This window comes from Pezoporus occidentalis, unplaced genomic scaffold (genome assembly GCF_034315485.1).
Source record: "Pezoporus occidentalis ecotype Australia unplaced genomic scaffold, CSIRO_AGI_Poc_V1 ctg52, whole genome shotgun sequence".
NCBI lineage: Eukaryota > Metazoa > Chordata > Aves > Psittaciformes > Psittacidae > Pezoporus > Pezoporus occidentalis.
The window spans coordinates 1-20,695 of NW_026915858.1; the positions used below are offsets into that span (position 1 = coordinate 1).

The window sequence follows — 20,695 nt, forward strand, 5'->3', positions numbered from 1 at the left end:
CCGAGCGGCCCCGCGTCGGGCCTGCCGAGAGGAGGCGCAGTCGTGCGGGCCGCTCCGTGTCCTTGCGGGCGGCCCGGAATGTCCTGCTCCTGGGGAAGGGGAGGGGGGGCTGGGAGGTGCCGGCCTGGCGTCGCGGGAGGGATTTTTTTTTTGTCTGATTTTTGTTTTATTGTTTGAACTTGGCTGCTTGGGAGCGGTGTGTGTGGATCTTAACATCGAGCACTGCACCGGCGGCGCATGATGTGCTGGCCGCTTGAGATGATTTAGCAGACAAGTTTTTTGGGTCCTCTGAGAAAATTCGAGATGCGGGTTTTTATCTTGGTACAAAGCAGAATCCTCTTTAGGGTAGCATTGGTTTTTTTTTGTGCTATAGTTTCTTCAGTTTCCAAAGTTGGAACTGTCATGTAGCATTTTACTTTAGATTATGAAGAATGACTCTGTGTAATTAAATTGTTAATTTTGTTGCAGGTGATGCTAAAGCAGAACAAAAACCTGGTGAGAAAAAGAGAGGCGTGAAGAGACCACGTGAAGACCATGGCCGTGGATATTTTGAGTACATTGAGGAAAATAAGTACAGCAGGTAAATAAACATGATGCTGGGCAGCATTTTGTGACTGAAGAGAAGAACAGAAATGCTTGTTTTAATAGTGTGAAAATGGGTGTAGCTTAAATATATTTTGATTGGTTTTTTGTTCAGGGCTAAGTCACCTCAACCACCTGTTGAAGAAGAAGATGAACATTTTGATGACACAGTGGTTTGTCTTGATACTTGTGAGTAAACACAGTTTCCTTTATGCTGTAAAGATGCAGTGTTTTTAGTTTGAAAACAGCACTTTTTGAAATGTGAATACATCTGTTAACTTCCATTACCAAGTAACTAAAAAAAAAAAAGAAATGGTGTTTCCACCCATTTTCAATATAGAGGGATATATGGGTCTTTAGCAGGAATAAGATTTGTGTTCCTGTTAAGTCTGTGATACCATGCGTTTTTTTAAAGAACTGTTAACTAAAACGCTAGTATGGAAACCAAGGTGGCCAAATGCAGAGTGAGCATAGAACACCCTAAAAACAGCTTGGGAAACTAACTGTATAGTATATGAGCTTTTAACTTTGGAAAGCTTTGAGAGTCGGTGGTGTAGGTGACTACAACAGTATGGTTTGTGAAGTGAGCTTCCTACATAACTTGCTGAGGCTCTGTTCATGTCTCCTGATAAATTTAACAAAATCAGGTAAGGCCTCCTGAAAAATGACCCATTTGTGCAACCTGGGAATTTGGGGGTGAGAGGGGGTGTGATCTGTGCAAATTGAGTGGCAGAGAATTGGTCAGGAGGGCATCAAAGTGGACAAGCACTTAAAAGCTGTGGCTTTTGAGGCAGATTATAAATGTTATTGTTGGGATGCATCATGACTGGGGCAAAGTTGACATGTTCTCAAGGGTAAGTATAAGGACTTGGTGCAGTATTAGAAAAGTGATGCTTGAACTTGTTTGATTCTTCAAACACCGTGGAAGGATATCTTAAATTTTGGCATTTACTGACATATTTGTTAGTGGCTTCAGGTGGGTTTTTTCTCCTGAGAAATGTTCTGAAATGGAAGGAGGTATTCAGTTCAGCCACATGAATTGCTAGATATACCATCCTTGACATTTTGGTAACTAAATCTCAAGTTTCTAGCTGCTAACCTGGTGGGTAGTCACCTCTGTGAAAGCTTCTGATTTTCCCAGTAACTGAGTAGTTTCTACTTTTTTTTTAGTTTCAACTTTCAACAGGCTACTCAGATAACAGAATCAAACAGCTTTAAGACTGAATTATGTAACAATTTAGTGCTCTCTTTTATGGACCATAGTGATCCAGACATAAGAGGTTTAGTGCTCTTAAGGGCAGTGTCTTATAAGGAAGCTAAACTTCAAGTTCTGTTCTCACTTGTCCTAAAAGCAACCTACACAGGTGGGTTTATTCTGTATGATTTTATCTGGTTTTCCTGCAATAAATAAAGTCAGAATTACTAATGAAAGAACACTGGAATCGCTATTACTGTAGTTGCAACTGGGGACAGCTGTATGCAAACACAAGATTCTCATGCATGAGTTACCAGTAATACAGGGAAGGCTGTATTTCAAGGTGCTAGAGTGGCATGCAGGTTTTATACCAGGGTAGAACAACTCACTGCTTGCTCATTCTTGCTTTCGTGTAACTGTCAAATAGGTTTGAAGTTTCTTTTATGGATTCCTTACTCTGGGAAGTTCAAATGCTATATCCTGCACCTTGTTACCATTTTGCGTTGCCTTTTTGAAGGTAGCTAGAAGATAAATTTCAAAATTCAGTGTGCAGCCTGAAGATGTCTGTAAAAGTTTCCACTTAAGTTCTTAGGGCAATAGGTGAATTTCTAGTGCAAATAGTGTTTCTTAGGTGAAGTATGTTCTCTTGCTTACCCTACCTGCATGCTTACCCTACCTGCACTTGACTTAACTGACTTTGACTTAATCTAATTGGACTTGCTGATTGACTATGTAAACCAAGACAGTACTACTTCAGTACTTAAACGGAAATACTTGTGTTCCTATTTCTCTCTCAGCCACCCTTAGCTTTGGGCATGAGGGGTAAGCAGACTTACAAAAAAGGTATCTAGCAAATGCAGAGCAGGATGCAGGTTCATTTGCTCTGTATTGATGGAAATAGGTAACAGACAAAAAAGGCTCAAACAGATGAGGTGAAAGCCAGGTTTTCAAGCAGATGATAAAAATAGAGGAAATTTGGTGACAGAAGTGAAGATGGCAGCTTGAAAATTATTCTTGTTGGCTAGCTTTTCATAAGATTTTGGCTGACCTTCAGCCTGCAGCTCAGTCTAGGCATGTGTTCAGTTGGTTTCCTGAAAGAAGCTGAGCAGTTGCTGGCAGTTTGTCTTGAAAATCACCTTAAATGCATAAATTTGGACAACTGTACTTAATTCTGTAATGAGAGTAAACAATGATCTTTATGTTAACAGATAACTGTGACCTGCATTTTAAAATCTCAAGAGACCGTTTTAGTGCTTCCTCTCTGACCATGGAAAGCTTCGCTTTCCTTTGGGCTGGAGGGAGAGCCTCCTATGGAGTTTCTAAAGGCAAAGTCTGCTTTGAGATGAAGGTAAGTTAAACTGGTGTTTTATGGGAGATTGCTTCTTGCATGCTTAGGTATGATTTTGTTTATTCTTTCAAGTTTTTTGGACTTCGCTGAAACTAATTCAGGTGAACAGGATTTTTGGAAAGCCTTCTCTTAAGAGCCTATAAAATGGTTCCTGAGAAAAGATGGCTCAGTTTAGAAAACCTCTACTTCTAAGAACTTCATTTAAAAAAAAAAATGTCTCACAAGAATGTGTAACTCACTTTTGAAGCAAGAATTTCCTGCATCAACACTTGCAGAGTTTTGGTACTCACTAGTCAGAAGTTCACTTGTGCTTTCTGAAGATTACAGAACGCTTGGCTTGGCTCTTTCTTTTGTTTTTTCTTCAGGGATATAAATTATCCCAGCAGTCCTTTTATTCTGTTCCTACCAGCCTCTGAGTTTGACCTGCTTTAAGCAGATATGTGGGGCTAGGTGACCTCCAGAGGTCCCTTTCAACCTGAATAATTCTGACTTGTATACACAATGAATGTGAGTATTTGGCAGGTCCTTGTGTTTTCAGTGCAGGAGTTCACCTAAAGGGTAGGAATGGAAAAGAGCAATCAGCCTCGTGAAGAAAGATTTCTCCAAGTTGTTGACAAAAGTAACAGGAGGCACAAAGCTTGTTAAGTAAAAAAAAACCTCAAAAATGCTGTTAAAGGCTGCTTTGCATTTGATGTGCCTGTGTATATAAATACTTACTCTGTTCTCTTTAGTACTTTCAAATTTAACTACTACCAGGAGGAGTGGGTAGTGATCCCATTCTCCATGTCCTTGCATCAAGTGATTCCTGTGTCTCTTGTTACCTGTAACTCAGGACAATGAAATTAAATTGATGCTGGTATTTACTGCCCTGTTCATTTTCAAATCAGTTTCACTTTGGTGTCTCCTGGCTCACACAGTTCTGGAAACTGGTAGGATGCCTATTAGTTACTTTAGTTTGGTGAAGTTTGTAAAGGCAGTTGGAAAACAGCTGGTTGCCTACAGATTCCAGTGCTTTTAGATGGGGTTTTTTTGAATCTGGTTATGTTGTTTGGAAGCTGTCAAATTGCCCAGGAAGTCGCTTTACTGTGGCAAGGGACGCAAGAGTGTAATAGTTTCCCCAGTTTATATGCAGCAATATTTTTAATCCATTACCACATTTTATTGGCAAAGTAATTTATTGTTAATCCCAACTTCATGGTGATTATTTAAAACAAAACAAAAAAAAACCAACCAAAACCCACTATCTTGTTTGTGATTTTAATACTATATCAAAAGGATCAAGGCCTTTGGCCAGTGAGATGGACTGCAATGACTAAATGCTTAGAAGGTATATGGTATCTTGCATCTTCATTGATCAGTCAGGAGATGTAACTACTTAGTCACTGGCTTGTGGTTTCACATATTTCACTGAAGCATGTTTTATTTTTGCAGAAGGTGATTACTCGGACTTAGCAACGATTTAACCAAAGTGTAAAGGTTACAGATGTTACCTTTGTGTTTCCATCTCAGTAGTGTCTAATAAATATTACATACCTTTTAATGAATAATTTAAAAATAGGTTACAGAAAAGATTCCTGTTAAACACCTGTATACAAAAGACATTGACATACATGAAGTGAGAGTTGGCTGGTCACTGAATGCAAGTGGAATGTTGCTTGGTAAGGCTTAAATATTTGACTCTTTTTCTATTGTTTCTTGCCTATGTGGTTGAAGTTTTAAGTCATTTTTTCTTCAACAGATGGGGAAAGCTTAGTGATTATAGTCCGTGTGTTCTGAAAAATGGTCTTAACTTGGATCATTCACTGGACATGGTGTGGGAAAGCTTATTACTGGGACCAGATAAAGTCGTTAAGTATTCAGGTCTGAAAAGGCATTGAAGATCTGAGAGTTAATTCTTTCAGTGGTCAAATATGGGTTGTTGAAAATGTTCCTAAAGACCTGACAATATTAAGGATTTGTCTTTTCCATGTAGTGCCATAAATAGGAAGAGGGGTCTTTCCCACTTAATTTATTTTTCTTTTAAGGGTGGGGCATAGTATAAGATTGAACCAGTGAATTAAAATTCCCAGATAACCACAGTATCGTTCTTTTGACCTGGATGGGAAAATCATTATTTCTGAAAGTAGCTAGGAAGAAAGATCAGATCTGTGGGAACAGATCATAAATGATGTTTATAGATAATATCTGCTGCTGAGAAATGTCTTTTTAAGAAATGTATGTTAATTGGTATGTTCTGACAGCAGCAGCAGCTTTCTTGTTAAGTTCCATCTGAGTCCTTGTGTTTGACACTTCTGTTAGCTTGTTCCTTGCAGCTTCATCCTCAGCTGTCGCATAGGCTGAAGGTCTGCTAAACTCCCTTTAAAATGGGAGGGGTAAGTGCTGCTGGAGACTAAAGTCAGAAAGCCTTTCTGACTAACTACAGTACAGGTATACCGGTGCATAATCAGGTCTTCAGTTTAAAAATACTTGCTCATGAATTTATCTGGCAGTTCCGCTTTGTGTCAACATGAATCTGGAGCTAGCAGGATTCAGGCTTTTAAAACTGGGATGGGGAAACACTGCTGTTCTATCTCAAATGAGAATATTCTTGAATATAAGAACAAGCTGGTTTGGGGGTCATAGCTTGTTGTGGCATTAATCAAAACATTATGAACAGCAGCTTACTTTGAAGTAGCTGTAAAATTATTGTATTTCTAAATGGTTAGGTGAAAATGCCTTTTTTAATAAGTTTAAATTATATTTCTTCAGGTGAAGAAGAATTTTCTTATGGGTATTCTCTAAAAGGAATAAAGACATGTAACTGTGAGACTGAAGACTTTGGTGAGAAGTTTGATGAAAATGATGTGATTGGGTGTTTTGCTGTAAGTTTTCCCTTACATTTTCTTTTAATGAAAAACATCCTTGAATTTCTAGACTACTTTGTGAGAGGCAGTAAACCAAATACAGAAAAATTTTGAGCAAGACAAGTTTAACATAGGGAGGAGGTAGAAATAGCAGGTATTGCCAACAGTGACTGCTGTCAGTGTGTTACGATTGCATATTCACAGACAGATGTGAATGTGGGGTGGTGGTGGTGAACATAACAGCAGATTTTAAACGAGACTATTGTTGATAGCAGTTCATCCTAACAGAAACAAATTAAGTAGTTCCTTTATGATGTATTAGTGTTACAGACATTGAGTTAGAATAGCCAGTACAGTGAAATGAGAAATACGACTTTATAGAGCAAGGTGAGTAATTTTACCCAAACTAATGTTTTGTCTGAAAACCAGAATTTTGATGGTGATGAAGTGGAACTCTCATATTCCAAGAATGGACAAGAGCTTGGTGTTGCATTCAAAATAAGCAAGGAAGTTCTCGATGGGCGGCCACTCTTCCCACATGTTCTCTGCCATAACTGTGCAGTTGAGTTCAACTTTGGCCAGAAAGAGGAACCTTACTTTCCTGTACCAGAAGAGTACACCTTCATCCAGAAGGTCCCCTTGGAGGATAGGGTCCGAGGACCAAAGGGACCTGAGCAAAAGAAAGACTGTGAGGTAGGTTTCTTGTTGATAGTGTCAGAGTTGTGGAGATAGCACAATACTGACCTTTTTGTCTGGGAGCTTTAGTGCTTGGTATCCCCTGACTCTCCTCACCCCTCCAGTATCCCTGTTCCACCACCCCCAGTTTCCATTAGGCTTGTTAGTCTACATTGCATATTAAAGGAAACCTTTGAATTAGTATCTCAAGTATAGAACTTGTCATCATAGGTGGTGATGATGATTGGCTTGCCTGGAGCTGGCAAGACTACATGGGTTACCAAACATGCAGCAGCAAATCCTGGGAAATACAACATTCTTGGGACAAACACTATTATGGACAAAATGATGGTAAGTGATCACATTTTAGTTGTTGGTATGTTAAAAGCTTGCTGTAAATCCAGGGTCTTTGGGGTTCTTTTGTATCAAAAAGCTTTAGGAACTAGCTATTGGTTAGCTAGTGACTGTTAAAGATGTTCTTTTATCTCACTGAGCTGTGAGCTCATATGTGGCACAGCAGGATTCTGAAGCATTCCTGGTGCTATGCAGGTCAATTGTTGCTGACTGTTCAAGTGTTTCTTTTTAAAGCTAAATGTTCTGAGGACAGTGATATGATTTGGTAATGTTATGAGCATTCCTTGGATTTAGGTGTATTGATTGACCCAGAGTTATTTATAAAGCTCTGTGTTTTACAGACTTTGGGAATTCCGGTTACAAGTTTGTAGTTGTGGCTTTGAATTGAACAGTCATTGAATCCGTGCAGAAAGCATTTAGCAAAGAAAAATGTCATCCACGTGTCTCAGGGCTACATTAATTAACTCTGGGAAATCTCTCTGCAGGTGGCAGGTTTTAAGCGGCAGATGGCAGACACTGGAAAACTTAACACACTGCTGCAGAGAGCTCCACAGTGTCTTGGAAAGTTCATTGAGATTGCAGCTCGTAAGAAGCGGAATTTCATTTTGGATCAGGTAGAAGCTTCCGTGAAAAATGGTTAAGGAAATTTTGTTATAGGCTGTAGTGCAGTAATTAAATGGGATTAAAGTTACATTGTTAATAGCTGTTGTTTCACTTACTGACTTACTACTCATTCAGGGGACACAAAGTTGAGATGCTATTTACAAATGCTTGTCTGAATTATGGGATGTGGGAGGAATAGTGTTTTAACACGTGGATATGAGCTCGTAACTTTGCATTATGCAGCATCTTTATGTCCAGTTATTTGTAAACTTCATTGCAAGCTCTTGTAGAGGTGAAGTCTATACACCATAAGTTGACTTCCTTAACTCTTACAATGACAGCTACGTGTAGTAAGTTACTGCATTTTTTTCAGACAAATGTGTCTGCAGCTGCGCAGAGGAGAAAAATGTGCCTGTTTGCAGGCTTCCAGCGCAAAGCAGTTGTTGTTTGCCCAAAAGATGAAGACTACAAGCAAAGAACACAAAAGAAGGCAGAGGTGGAGGGAAAAGATCTTCCAGAGCATGCAGTTCTCAAAATGAAAGGCATGGAACATAATCCTATACTGTGTTTTAGGATGCTGAGTATCTGTTTAAAGGATTAAGTAAACGTGAAGTCTAAAAAAAATCACTTTATCTTAAACAGTTGTACTTAATCAAAACTGGAAGACTATTGTAACTTGTAGGACAACACTATATTGTGTTCCCTCTGCTGCAGTCCTTAACACTACTCAGTTATGCTGATATGCTTCATGCAGATGCACAAAGCTGTCTTGGCATAAAGTGCCCTATATAAGTGACATATTTGGCAGAAACTGGTACTCTGAGTGGAGGCTTATAAAAGAAAAAAAAAGATATAGGCAGAATGTTCTCAAGGTTTGGCACAGTACTGGCAACTCCATGAAGACCTGTTTATTTCTTTTGTCACTGTTACCTTTCTTAAATGCTCAAATTCTGTAATGTCCCTATGCTGAAGGAATGCAGGGGGAGGGAGGAAGAATGGGAGAAAGGTGATTAAATTACAGCTTTGACTGTACCTGAATGTAGATGCTGAATACTCAGTGTTTTTGCAATTATAGGGAACTTCACACTGCCAGAGGTAGCAGAATGTTTTGATGAAATAATCTATGTAGAGTTGCAAAAAGAAGAAGCTCAGAAGCTTTTGGAACAATATAAAGAAGAGAGTAAGAAGTCTCTTCCACCAGAAAAGAAACAGAACACTGGCTCAAAGAAGAACAAGAAAAGCAATAAAAATCAGTTTAATAGGGGTCAGAGAGGACGTGGAGGATTCAACATGCGGGGCAACTTCAGAGGAGGAGGTGAGCTTAGAAACAAGCCTGTAAAAAGCAAACAGGCCGCTCCTGGGGGGTGGTGGAGTACTTCCGTTACAGTTGTTACATGGTGGGAACCTTGGTTTTGACTTCAGTAAGTTCAGTGTCTTAGCGCGAAGTTAATTCTCCAGCTTCAAAAGTGAAGGTTGGCAGGATCATGGATTATGCTGTTCGTGTAGCTTGAAGCCCAGCTTTGAGTTTGTATGTTAGGTTTGGTGTTTGCATCCCAGGCTGTATGGGGGGCTAGTACATGGTTAAATTGCCATTTGTGACTTAAATCTTTGCACTGAAATTTTTGCACTGAATTTGGATGTCTTATTTCTATACCATTGTTATTTTGACCATAAGCTTAATGTTAGAAATATTTCAGACCTAACAGTCACTTGATTGAAGCAACTTTCTCCCTGCAGTCCCTGGCAATCGTGGTGGATACAATAGGAGGGGAGGCAACATGCCTCAGCGAGGTGGTGGAGGTGGTGGTGGTGGCGGTGGCAGCAGCGGTGCAATTGGCTACCCGTATCCTCGTGGCCCTGTCTTTCCAAGCAGAGGTGGCTACTCAAACAGAGGAAACTATAACAGAGGTGGAATGCCCAACAGGGGAAACTACAACCAGGTGATGCTTGGGGGGGATTTCTATGTGCCCAGAGCTCTCAATGTTGCTTAAGGAGCTCTGATGCTGAAATGGGGGGATCCATGTTGAAACTGTACCTCTCTCCTGTTAAAAGATAAAGGCTTTTAGGGCATGTGTGAAGGCTTGCGTTTGATTCTGTGCCCCACAGTCCAATAGTAACTGTTGTATGGCCTTCAGGCCGTGGTGTATCTTTACCAAGCACCTAGGGAACTTCCTGGAAATAGCTCTGGAGAGTGGTTTTCATGTCTATTATCAACCACAACTAGTAAGACATGCTAACTGAGGTCTTAACTGATGTGGTATCAGTGGAATTATTTGAAAACATAATTTGGGTTGCTGCAGAGCCAGCAGATGGAGCCCAAGGTAGTAAACAGGGCTCAGGTTTGTGTAATTGTGACGAACGGGGGAAATGCAGTATTACATCTACTAGTATCAGTGTCCCCTTCTTGTTCCGTGACTTGCATTTGAAGTTTTGTGGGGTAACTTTTCAGTTGTGTGAGCTGTATCCTTTTGTCTGCTCAGATAACACATCCTTGTAGCAACTACAGCATTTCCTAACTAAAAATAGGCAAGCTGTTGTATTTTTAGTTGTCCTGGTGCAGTTTAGCAACTGGAAATAGGGTGAGTCAGAACTGGATTAGCTATAGCTCTCCAGACTACTGGCAGTGAGTTTGAGCTGGCTTATTAATTCTGAGGTTCTTGCCCGATGTTTAAGGAGCAGCTGCTTGGTGGGTGAGGTAGTGTTTTTCAGGGACTTTTTACTTTGCCTTATTTAAACCTAGGCCTGAGACTTCATATTTTAAAGATTGATTCTATATGGTACATAATGTTCTGGTGGTAATAGAACAACTGGTATTTGTACCCTTACAAAATACGAGTTGTAGATGAAGTAGTTAAAAACTGTTGTCCTCTTACAGAACTTCAGAGGAAGGGGAAATAATCGTGGCTACAAAAACCAATCTCAGGGCTACAACCAGTGGCAGCAGGGTGTAAGTAGTTTTAACTTTCTCTTTCCACTGATCGTTAACTTGAATGTTTCAAAGCGCTGTCTGAAATAATTAGATGCAAAATCTTCTAAGGCTAGGTAATATTGCTATAAATAGGTTTCTCTGCAAAACTTGGTCTGGTTCGATGGTCGTGATATATCAAATATCAGCTGTGGCTTATCGGTCTTAATGGCATGTAGTATTTGGCTTCACATCACTACAGTGAAGTGAACTCTTAACTGCCTTCAGTTGTTCATGAACTTGCTGCTATTTGAGAGCACTTTAATCTGCTTGAGTTCCAGGAGAAGTAGATGCTAAACACCTTTTGTTTTTCTTTAAGAAATGTAGCGTTTATGTGATTCCAGGTTAAAATTAACTATTTATCCCTTTATTGCAGCAATTCTGGGGTCAGAAGCCATGGAGTCAGCATTATCACCAAGGATATTATTGAATACCCAAATAAATGAACTGATACATATTTCTCCAAAACCTTCACAAGAAGTCGACTGTTTTCTTTAGTAGGCTAACTTTTTAAACATTCCACAAGAGGAAGTGCCTGCGGGTTCCTTTTTTAGAAGCTTTGTGGGTTGATTTTTTTCTTTTCTTTTTTTTGTACATTTTTAATTGCAGTTTTAAAGTGATTCGTAAGAGAACCTCAGCATTGTGCACGATAAGAGAATGTGTCAGTATTTCAGGGTTCTACATTTTATCTGTAAAATGTGACTTTTTTTTTACCACAACAAAAGTAAAACGTTGCTTTGTACCTGGTGTCTTTTTATTAAAGAATTTTCTCCTTTTTCCCCATCCCCCAATTTCTAAGAAACAGTCGTGAGTCATGTCACAATACAATAGAAATGTTTGCAACCAGATTGGCACGGAGGCTCCTCACTAGCCCTCCGCAACACCGTGAGATAATGTAAAGCTCTGAATTACACTCCACCATCTCTACGAAGCTGCTGGGTAGGGAGGGGTTGGCGCGGGAGATCAAAGTTTCCGGCAATAACTAGGACTTTTTTGTAACACTTAGAGCTCTGAGATGTTGGGGGCAAAGAGGAAGCCCGGGGCAGAGTAGTGAAGGTGGAGTGTATGTAGAAGCTCTTAAAGTTGTAAAACTTGGTTGCATTATTTGTGGAGGCTCAAACTTGTGAAGGTACAACACCATAATTTCTTTTCCATTTGTTCTGCATTTTGATTCTGAAAAGAAGCTGGCTTTGCCCATTTCTTATTAAACAAAACTTGTTGTAAATCCAGTTGTCTAATGGGATCTATATGAAGTTAGCTGTGTGTCTGTATAACTCTTTCCCCACAAAATACTGTATACCTAGTGTGCTTGTAGTAGTTACTCCACCATTTTGTAAGCTAATGAAACTGTGAGTCACCCATTTTCTATCTAATTTTTAATCATGTCAATTCTCAAATGGGTGTATCTCCTTAGCCTGCTGATTCCTTTTCTCTTTAAAGAAAGTGGGTGGAGAAATTTAACTCTAGACGTTTGTTTGCAATAAAATAAATTCATTTTACTCTTGTTTTGGGATTGTCGCCATCAAGGTCTAAAATCCCTTTAAGGCTATAAAGAGGAAGAGAATGTACAAAAGCGATTATGTTGGACAGTTTTGAACTCATTACTGTGTACATGCTGAAATACTTGTGTTTCTTTAAAAGTCTAAATGGTGGTTGCTCTGTTAGAGATCTATCACATGTATAATCTCACAGTTTAACATGGTTATATGTATAGGGCAAAAGTCTTTGAGTTGCACTTGCATCATGTAAATCCATTTAACCTATTTATTGTAAAATAGACTGTAGGGAAGGAGCAGGGGGAGAAGTGGGACAGGGGGGGCAGGACAGGAGATGTGTCCTGGGGAAGGAGTCCTGGAATTGAACAGAGAGCTTCCATTTGGTTTGAACGCTATTTTGTTGAGATTTCCGCTTTTGTAAACTTGCAGTGGCAGTGCTGGCTGCAGCTTTCTTGCATTCTAATGCTGTAAGGTGGGGAGAGGCATATCCGTCCTGAGTTGGATTCTGGGTATATGTGTGAACACGTGTCGCTGCCAGCACCTGGGGTTTGCCTTGCAGAGGCTGACCCAGCAGCAGCCCGGGCCCAGAGCCGGTGTAGCCTGCTCGAAACCTCTCTCAAATGTTAGTCCGTTCCTAGTAGTCTTCAGAAGTAAAGATGCACTTGTGTTGCTCTTCTAGCTTTTATAGCAGATGGCATTTGCATATTGACATTAAACAGTAACAGCACCACCTCCTTGTTAATACTGCTTTAAATCATCCCTTTACTTTGAGTGAGAACAATGTAAAGTGTCTTTAAAGAAACGCTATTTAATGACCTAGAAATGTTGGGAATTGAAACCCAAACCTGTTTTGCTGAAATGGAATTTTCTTTAGCCTTGCAAAAGAAGTTTAGTGTAATTAAAAGTCCATCTCCCTTCTACCCTCACAAGAACTAACACTTTGTATGGAGTGCTGATCCTTTGCTTATTTTGGTACTCTATAAAATTATATAGTCTTTAACTGAAATATAAGAGCATACACTTGCTATGTGGTTGTAAAGCTTGTATTTTAATTCAAAAGTCTGGGATGTTTTGTTTTCAATTCTACATGGTGTGTAAAAGAAAAAAGCCACACATGAGAGGAAGTACGCTTGGGAGAGGAGTATCTGTTTGTACTAAGATACTCCTGAATGAAAGAGGTGGGTTTGATAAGCTCAGCACTATGTGCTAACTTTATGAGTCTAAAAGCCTCCCCATCCCTCATGTGGTGGAGCAGAAGCCAGCCCTTGCATGAGGCTGGATCTTTGCCTGGGAGGGATCTCCCCATCAGTGTGTCTTCGTATCATTCCTAGGGAAGGGATTTATGGTGATGTGTGTGGATGACTTGGACAGAAAAGCCATTACCTAGGAAAAACACTTCTATACATTTGCAGTTTGTGACTAAAGAGGTGATAGCAAGCTTAGTTAATGGCTACAACAAGGTGAGGAGTGCGCAGCTGTACATGACCAACAGGAGAGGGCTGAGCTGTGTGTCGGGTAACTTCCCACAGCTTATGAGGACTTGCTGACATGAGGAAAAGTGCCTGTATTGCCGGCAGGGGTGGGGTGGGCACTCGTGATGTACAACATGGGGTTTGGGTTTGTGTTTAGTGGGGCTTACTCCTCTTTTTTGTGCAGTACAAACGGCTTGCTTTTACTGAAGGTTTAGAGTGAGTCTGCATTACTTGTAGAGATCCTGCCCAATTTCTCTGATGGTGCAATGAATAAAACCCCAACCCCTGCTCTACCCATGCCATGTGCTGTCAGTGCACAGGAAAACTGCTTTGTGGTGCAAGCCACTAGTTTGAGTTTTTAAACCTTTACACTGCTCTTGAGCAATGTTTTTAATAGAAATAGGTGATGAAATCTTAGGATTTGGAGGTTTCCTTGTTCATGGTCATTTGGAAAACTAGGTCAGTGCTTTCTAAAAGTCCAACCACAAGCTAAGCCACAAGAAATCCAGCTGCGTTACAGAGAGATGGGAGGTACTTCAGTGCTTCTGCAGATGTCCAACTGCCGGGGGCTGGACTCTCCACAGTGAAGAAGTGTGCATGTACTGTAGTTACGAGCTAGTAAGGTGGGAGTAAGTACAGCTGGAGCCATCTAGCCAGAAGCGCTGTGGAGGATGGAGAGAGCACCAGGATGTCAGAAAAAGCTGCTGAGAGGAAAGCGGAAATTGAGAGCAGCAGCTTTGTGACTGATGTTAACAAACGGGCCGTGGTGCAGGTAGAGCAGTGCCTCAGCCCCAGCACAGCCGCCCTGCATAGGTTGAGGGGAGCAGAAGGCCTCACCTTGGTGTTACAGCAGGTTCACCATCAGTGTGTGCAGCCTTTCCCCTTGCTTGGAGGCACGAGCTGCCTCCTCCAGTGTTGCAGGGAAGGGGCTGAAATCAGGACTTGGCCACTAACTAACCTGGATGTGGCTCTTGCTTCAGTCTGTCTCTGCCAGAGCACTGAGAGCAGCAGGAGGATTCAGCAATGAGTCAGTTGCTGTGTAAACTTGGCTGTAACTTCAAATGATGCTAAATGCTTAACACATTTGTTGTCAACGTCAAAAGAGAAACAGGAAAATGTAAAAAAACTAGTAATTACACAGGTGACCTGATACACAAGGGTTACTTCAGAGCAAGGTTTTTGTTCACTTTTCTGGTTACTGCAGAGAAATATGGTCATAGAGGTTACTGAAATCAAAACTGGGTAAGACAGCTTGAACAGGTTTTCCCCCTAACCTTTTCATGCTCAAACACTGTTTATGACAGTGGTTGGAAGCAGATGCAGTTCACACTGATGATTCTGGGATCTGCTGCCTGGTTAGCATGCAAGCACTGTAAAGGGTACTCGTTCCTGTCAGCATTAATTCTCCCTTAGCCAGGGCCAAGCGGCTGCTAGGACACCTCTGACAACTGGTGTGGCATAAAAATGCAAGTGCGTGGTTTGCGGTCTGCATGTGGCCTCCGTTCATCTTCCATTCACCTTTGTTAAAGCTGCTGCCGCTCTGTGCTCTGGAGAAATCTGGTTCTATGAGAAACTTGTTTGCTGTAGAGGGGAGATGCGTGCTGGGGAGGAGCACTGGTGGAGCACGAGCTCTGGCACGGTGCTGATGCCTCCAACAGTTGCAAAATAAAAAGGCCCAGAATAGCACTGAAGATCTCTCTGGACGTAAATGCATGCTTAAAATACCAGTGGTTGTTTACACAGCGAGAGACACACAGAAGGCTGGATTCTCCTCTTGAGTCTCCACGTAACAGACTTAGATGCAGGCTGCAGCTGTGTTCAGCTCCTGCTGGACTTTCAGCTTTGTGGAGCTGTTGAGCAAGTTAGGTAAGAGAAGACCCTGTATTATGAAAGGGCCTTTGTTTTTTGTACTAAGCAGGTAGCAAGAGAGGGGGGAGAGGAAATGAGCAAGCCCCAGTGGAGGGATTTACTGCAATATTGCTTTTTTCTGAAAGAAACAACACTTGGGTTTGCTCCCACGGTGCTGAGAAACAGGATTTGGAAATAGGAGAGCTAGCAGAGGCGAGCCCCCATGCAGCACGGTGTGCAGGGAGCAGAGGTACGTCCCCAGAGCCTGGCACCTCCGCATTGTGCTCACTGTGTCTCCTCTGCTTCGTGCTCCCCGCCGCTGTCAGAGCGCCTGGGGTGCTGTGGGGGCTCAGCCCCGCATGGGAGCGCTGCAGCGGGGGTGTGAATTACTGACAGCAAGACGGGGTGTTCTGTGTGCCTGATCCCCACACCGCACTGTGCTGCCTCTGCTGCGGTTTTACAGATGCTCCGTCTCTCAGCAGGGCTCAGAATCACAGCAATGGTGTTTGTGAGGCCCTCTGGAGATGCAGCCCCTCCTGTTCACAGCAGGACTGGTGCTAGCACTCAGGGCATGTGGCTAGCTGAAGCCTGAAAGCCTCAGTGGCCCTCTGGGCACCTATTCCAGTGCTGCCCTGCCCTCGCTGTAACACAGTGTGTCCTGCTCTCTGGCCCCAAGCTCCCAAGATAGTTTGTGGCCGTTGCCCCTGCTGCATCAGCTGGAGCTATCGAGATGTGTTTGCTCCATCTTCATAACTGTCCTGAGGTAACATTAGGCCATTATTAGGTGACCCTGCAGCCTGCTCTCCTCAGATCCAGTCCAGTCCTTCCAGCTGTTTTCCAGTGGGTCGTGTGCTTGAGCTCCCTGAACACCTCAGGAGCCCTCCACTGGAGCCTCTATGGTTTTTCAACATCCCTGTTGACCGAGAGGCTCAAATCAGGACCACAACGTTGGACACGCTCCCTCAGCCGTGCCACATACCAGGGACAAGTGCATCCCTTGATTTGTTGCACCTGTACTTCCTGATGGAGCCCAGGCTGTGGTTTGCCTTGTTTGCAGCAAGAACGTCCCCTGCCCCATGTTCAACTTGGCGTCCACTGTACATCCCATCCTTCAGAGCAGGGTGACTATTCAGCTAGCTGCTTCCCAGCCTCTAGTGGACACTCTCGGATGAAGCAGCTATGCTGTAGTAATAATAATTGATAAGCAATTAACTTGTTAAATAGCATCTCAAAAAGAAACATGAGTTGTAAATTACTTGTGCAAACTAAGTATCTTGCGTATTCTCCCTGTTTGCTTTGAGAGACCTCGGAGAAAGCACTGTGATAGCGCAGTAAGAACTCTTTCAGCACTTACACAGCAGAGAACGTAGCAATTAAATCTCACAGCATGTTTGGTTTCCAGACCTAGGACATTCCTTCAGTCTCACCTTCATTGCTTGCCCCTTCTTTACAAAGAGAACTATCTCTCTATCATCTATCTATCTTATCTCCTGCATGGAGCTGGGGCCACCAAGCACCATAGTGGCTGCCAGTGCTCAAGCCCACTGGTGGGCTCCCGTTCTGGCTGTGGTAGGAGCTGCTGCTCTGAGAGAGGAGGCTGTGTAAGGAGCCGCAGTGCTGCGGTCTGCAGGGCAGCACGCTGCACCCAGCCCAGCACGGTGCTGAGGAGATGCCATGGTCTGCTCAGAGGTGGAGGGGATGGCGGAGGCCAGGAGATGCTTCCAAAAACCCAACATCTCCCTGGAGGTTCTCGGGAGGGGGCCGCTGCTCCCGCAGCAGTGCTGGCACAGCCCCGGGATACCCGTGTGCCTCTGGTGCTTGGCAGCCGGCCAGGCCTTTCTTGTTTCTTCCTTCAAGGAAACACCCGTGCAAGGCACATGAGAGACTCCAGCAGCTTCTTTCAGCAGGTCCGAGCACAGAGAACAAAGAGTTTTCAGGAATGATCTTGCTTTACAGATGCTGCCCTGAAAGGTGTATTATCCAGCAAGCACCAAGTACGAGCATCCTCTAGCTCCAGAGCAACCCAGTGACAATTACACTGCTGGAAGCAAAGGCTGCTGGGGGAAGGGAGGGAGTGCTTGGGCTCCTCCTTGAAGGGTGGCTGTATCTGAGGAGTTCCACTCAGCGTGGATCCCACTGGAGGTCACCAATAGTTGGACAGGGCTGCTGATGGTACCTGTAACTGAACTCTGAGCACTGTCAGGTTTGCCACCTGCCACCATGGGAGGACGTGGTTTGATGCAGGGCTGTGGTTTGGGGGATCTCATAATCTGGTGGTCCTCTGGGAATTCAAGTGTGGGGAGGGTGGCTGCACACGTGTCCATGTAATGTGTGTGTGCACGGGGGCATCCTTTGCTCTGCTTGAACCAAATGTGGTTAGGGTTAGGGTTAACGTTTGTCCCCCCTCAGGCAGGGACACCTTCCACTAGACCACTGTGCTCCAAGCTGCGTCCAACCTGGCCTTGAACATTGCAGGGATGGGGCAGCCGCAGATTCTCAGGGCAACCTGTGCCAGTGTCTCACCATCCTAATGTCTAATGTAACTTTACCCTCTTTCATCTCAAAGCAATTCCCCCTTTCTGTGTCCCTACCTGCCCTTGTCAAAAGTCCCTCTCCAGATTTCTTGTAGCCACTTTAGGCACTGGAAGCTGCTCTAAGGTCTCCCCAGAGCCTTCTCTTCTCCAGGCTGAACAAGCCCAGCTCTCAGCCTGTTTTCATAGGAGGGGTGGTCCAGCCCTCGGAGCATCTTCATGACCCTCCTCTGCACTCACTCCAACAGGTCCACATCCCTCTTGTGTTGAGGGCACGAGAGCTGAACACAAGTACTGCAGGTGGGGTCACATCAGAGCAGAGCAGAGGGGCGGTTATCACCTCCTTCCACCTGCTGGCCACGCTGCTTTTCATGCAGCCCAGGACACATTTGGCTTTCTGGGATGCAAGTACATTGGATGACCTTGAGAGTGTCCATACGGGTACCAGAGACACATGGACTGAGGTGTGGCATCCCCAGTATGAGGACAGGGATACATAAAATGGTGAGTAGAAGTGAGCACTGACTGCCTTTTAGGATGTGAATGAGCATTGTGCCTGTTAGCAGATGAACTAAGCCCTCTGCAGTAGTTATTGGGGGGGACGGGACGACACGACTTTGTGAGCTTCAGGAAGAAAGGGCTGCTCAACCGTCAAGGGCTTTAAGTGTTGCATGAAAGCACTGTAAGCACAGCATGTGATAATCACTGGTAATGCCAGATTTCTTGGGGGAGCCCAAACAGAACATCATCCCCTCTATTTCGAGAAACAGGCTGCTGGGATTTTTTTTTGTTCTGTATTTGCTCTATGAAGGACTCCTGCAACAGCCATTTGTGTTAATGTATCTGCCCAGTAATAAATCACCTATTAGCTCCTCATCCTCAGCAGTGGCGCTACTACCTCAGCCAGAGCCTGAATGTTTCCTGACAGGGAAGGGGATGTTAGCTGCCCTGTAATCGCTTCAGTAACATATCCTAAATGTTCTGCTGGTGGTGGCTGTGGGCACCCTGACTGCGAACTTGCTCAGAAGAAGGAGCCATGGGCAAATTTGGGCTGGGTGGCTTGCAGGCAAAGACGTCGCATATGTAAATGCACACCGTGATCACCGGAGCCGATCACAAGCTGTTTGCCAACAACAGGAGAGGCGAGGAGCTGCAGTGTGGGGAGAGAAGCTGGCTGAGAGCAGATCCGCTGCTGCTCATAACAGCATTCGGCAAAATAAACAAGGAGTTTAAGAAAGTAAGCAAAGCATGTGTGTCCTCTTCAGAGCACGAAGACAGAGAGGAGCAGCTTTGCCTCTATGAAATAGATCACTGGGCTGTGGTGAGTCTAGAGCAGCCCTGCAGTGGTAACTGCCCACTCCCACCGTACATGGTAGGTACTGCTGCCAGTGGGCTCCCGGCATGTTCACTGGAGGGCTCTGACACAGCCGTGCTCATGACAGATGGCAGAAGCAGGGAAGATTAAAATGTTGTTCTCAGAATGAACTGCTCTCCATCCTTAAAACAAGCACACTGAGGAGCACCGTGACCTATTCCTGCGGAACAGGCAGACCTGTTGCTGGGCAGCTCTCAGGCAAACTGTGAGCCCGCACACACTCAAGGGGAGTGCATGAAAATGTCTCAGGGTGCTGCCAGACACAGGTAAAAGCCTGCGTTTTCCTCAAATTATCTCATCCAAGGCTCTACCTTTTCTTCACCAGCCTGTTCCCCTGCCCCCAGCTGAAGGTTTAGCACACATATTTGCTTAGTGTAGTATTTTAAGTGTGTTCCAAGGCCTTGCGTCACATTAACAAGAACTCAGCTCCGCTTCTGACGTATGATTAATTCTTGGTTCTTCAATTAAAAACAAGACAAGAAATCATCAAAGGACTACCTGAACACACCATAAAACTGGTTAGGTATTCTTTTGATCAGTTTTCTAAGGCAGTAACAATGTAGTTATCTCAAACTTTAAACGGAGCAAACCAAACAATCAGTAACCACTGAGCTCAAGCTGGAATGCCTGCATAGGAATGAAGGAAGTACAGGAATTAGTCTCCTAAGCTGGAGAAAATCTTTCACTTGGGAGCTCATTACAACCAAATTCACACAGTGCTTCGTTGTTATGGGGCTGCTTACCCCAGAAATAACAAACGTATACCCCCAAAACCCAAAGCAGATGCAGTGACAGGAGGTGACCTTTCCCTTGCAGCACTGGAGGACCTGGGGTGTGTGGTGACACACAGAGAACAGCCAGGGAGCATGCAAACCGCAGCGAGCACCAACACCTCCCCAGAATCTCTGCCTGGGGAAGGATACAAATCACCAGTTTGGGGTGGCAGCTGTAGTTACCTCTACTGTCAACTTCAAAGGCTCCTGGGGTTTGAGTCAGTCACACTTGTTGATGGCTGAAGCATGACACTGCTGCAGCGCAAGGCAGTGAAGAGCAGAGGCCAGCCGATGACATGCCTCTACTGATGGAGTTGGCAGCCTCTTGCTTTGACAGCGACTTTCCTTCCTGAAGGGCTTGGGGAGTCGCTCTGCTCACTGCAGGGAGCTGTGTGAGCCTGCTGCAGGGGACTAGCAAGCACCTTCTCACAAGAGTATAGTTCCTGCAGGGAGAGTGAGGATAAAACCATCTGTTTGTTTTGGTGGTGTTTTAGGTTGCTTTAAGGGAGGATTTGACTAACTTCAGGGATTAAAACTAAGTCTGCTTGTCAATCACCGCTCAGTGACCAAGTAATGCAACTGCCAGTAAAACAAACAGGATTTTAACAACTTTACAGTAGCTTAAAAGTGCCACA

General features: G+C 43.7%; 1 protein-coding gene across 1 annotated transcript; it reads left to right on the top strand.

Annotated features, from left to right (window-relative positions):
* Nucleotides 1-449: 449 nt before the first annotated feature.
* HNRNPU (heterogeneous nuclear ribonucleoprotein U) lies at nucleotides 450-12,064 on the top strand (the record flags this gene model as incomplete). Its single annotated transcript, XM_062637316.1, has 13 exons — nucleotides 450-580; nucleotides 698-771; nucleotides 2,986-3,125; nucleotides 4,684-4,783; nucleotides 5,874-5,986; nucleotides 6,398-6,661; nucleotides 6,875-6,994; nucleotides 7,483-7,611; nucleotides 7,974-8,142; nucleotides 8,676-8,915; nucleotides 9,338-9,540; nucleotides 10,476-10,547; nucleotides 10,942-12,064. Coding segments are annotated over 13 exons (1,809 nt in total), but the record flags the coding sequence as incomplete, so codon positions are not given.
* Between the last annotated feature and the right edge of the window lie 8,631 nt (nucleotides 12,065-20,695).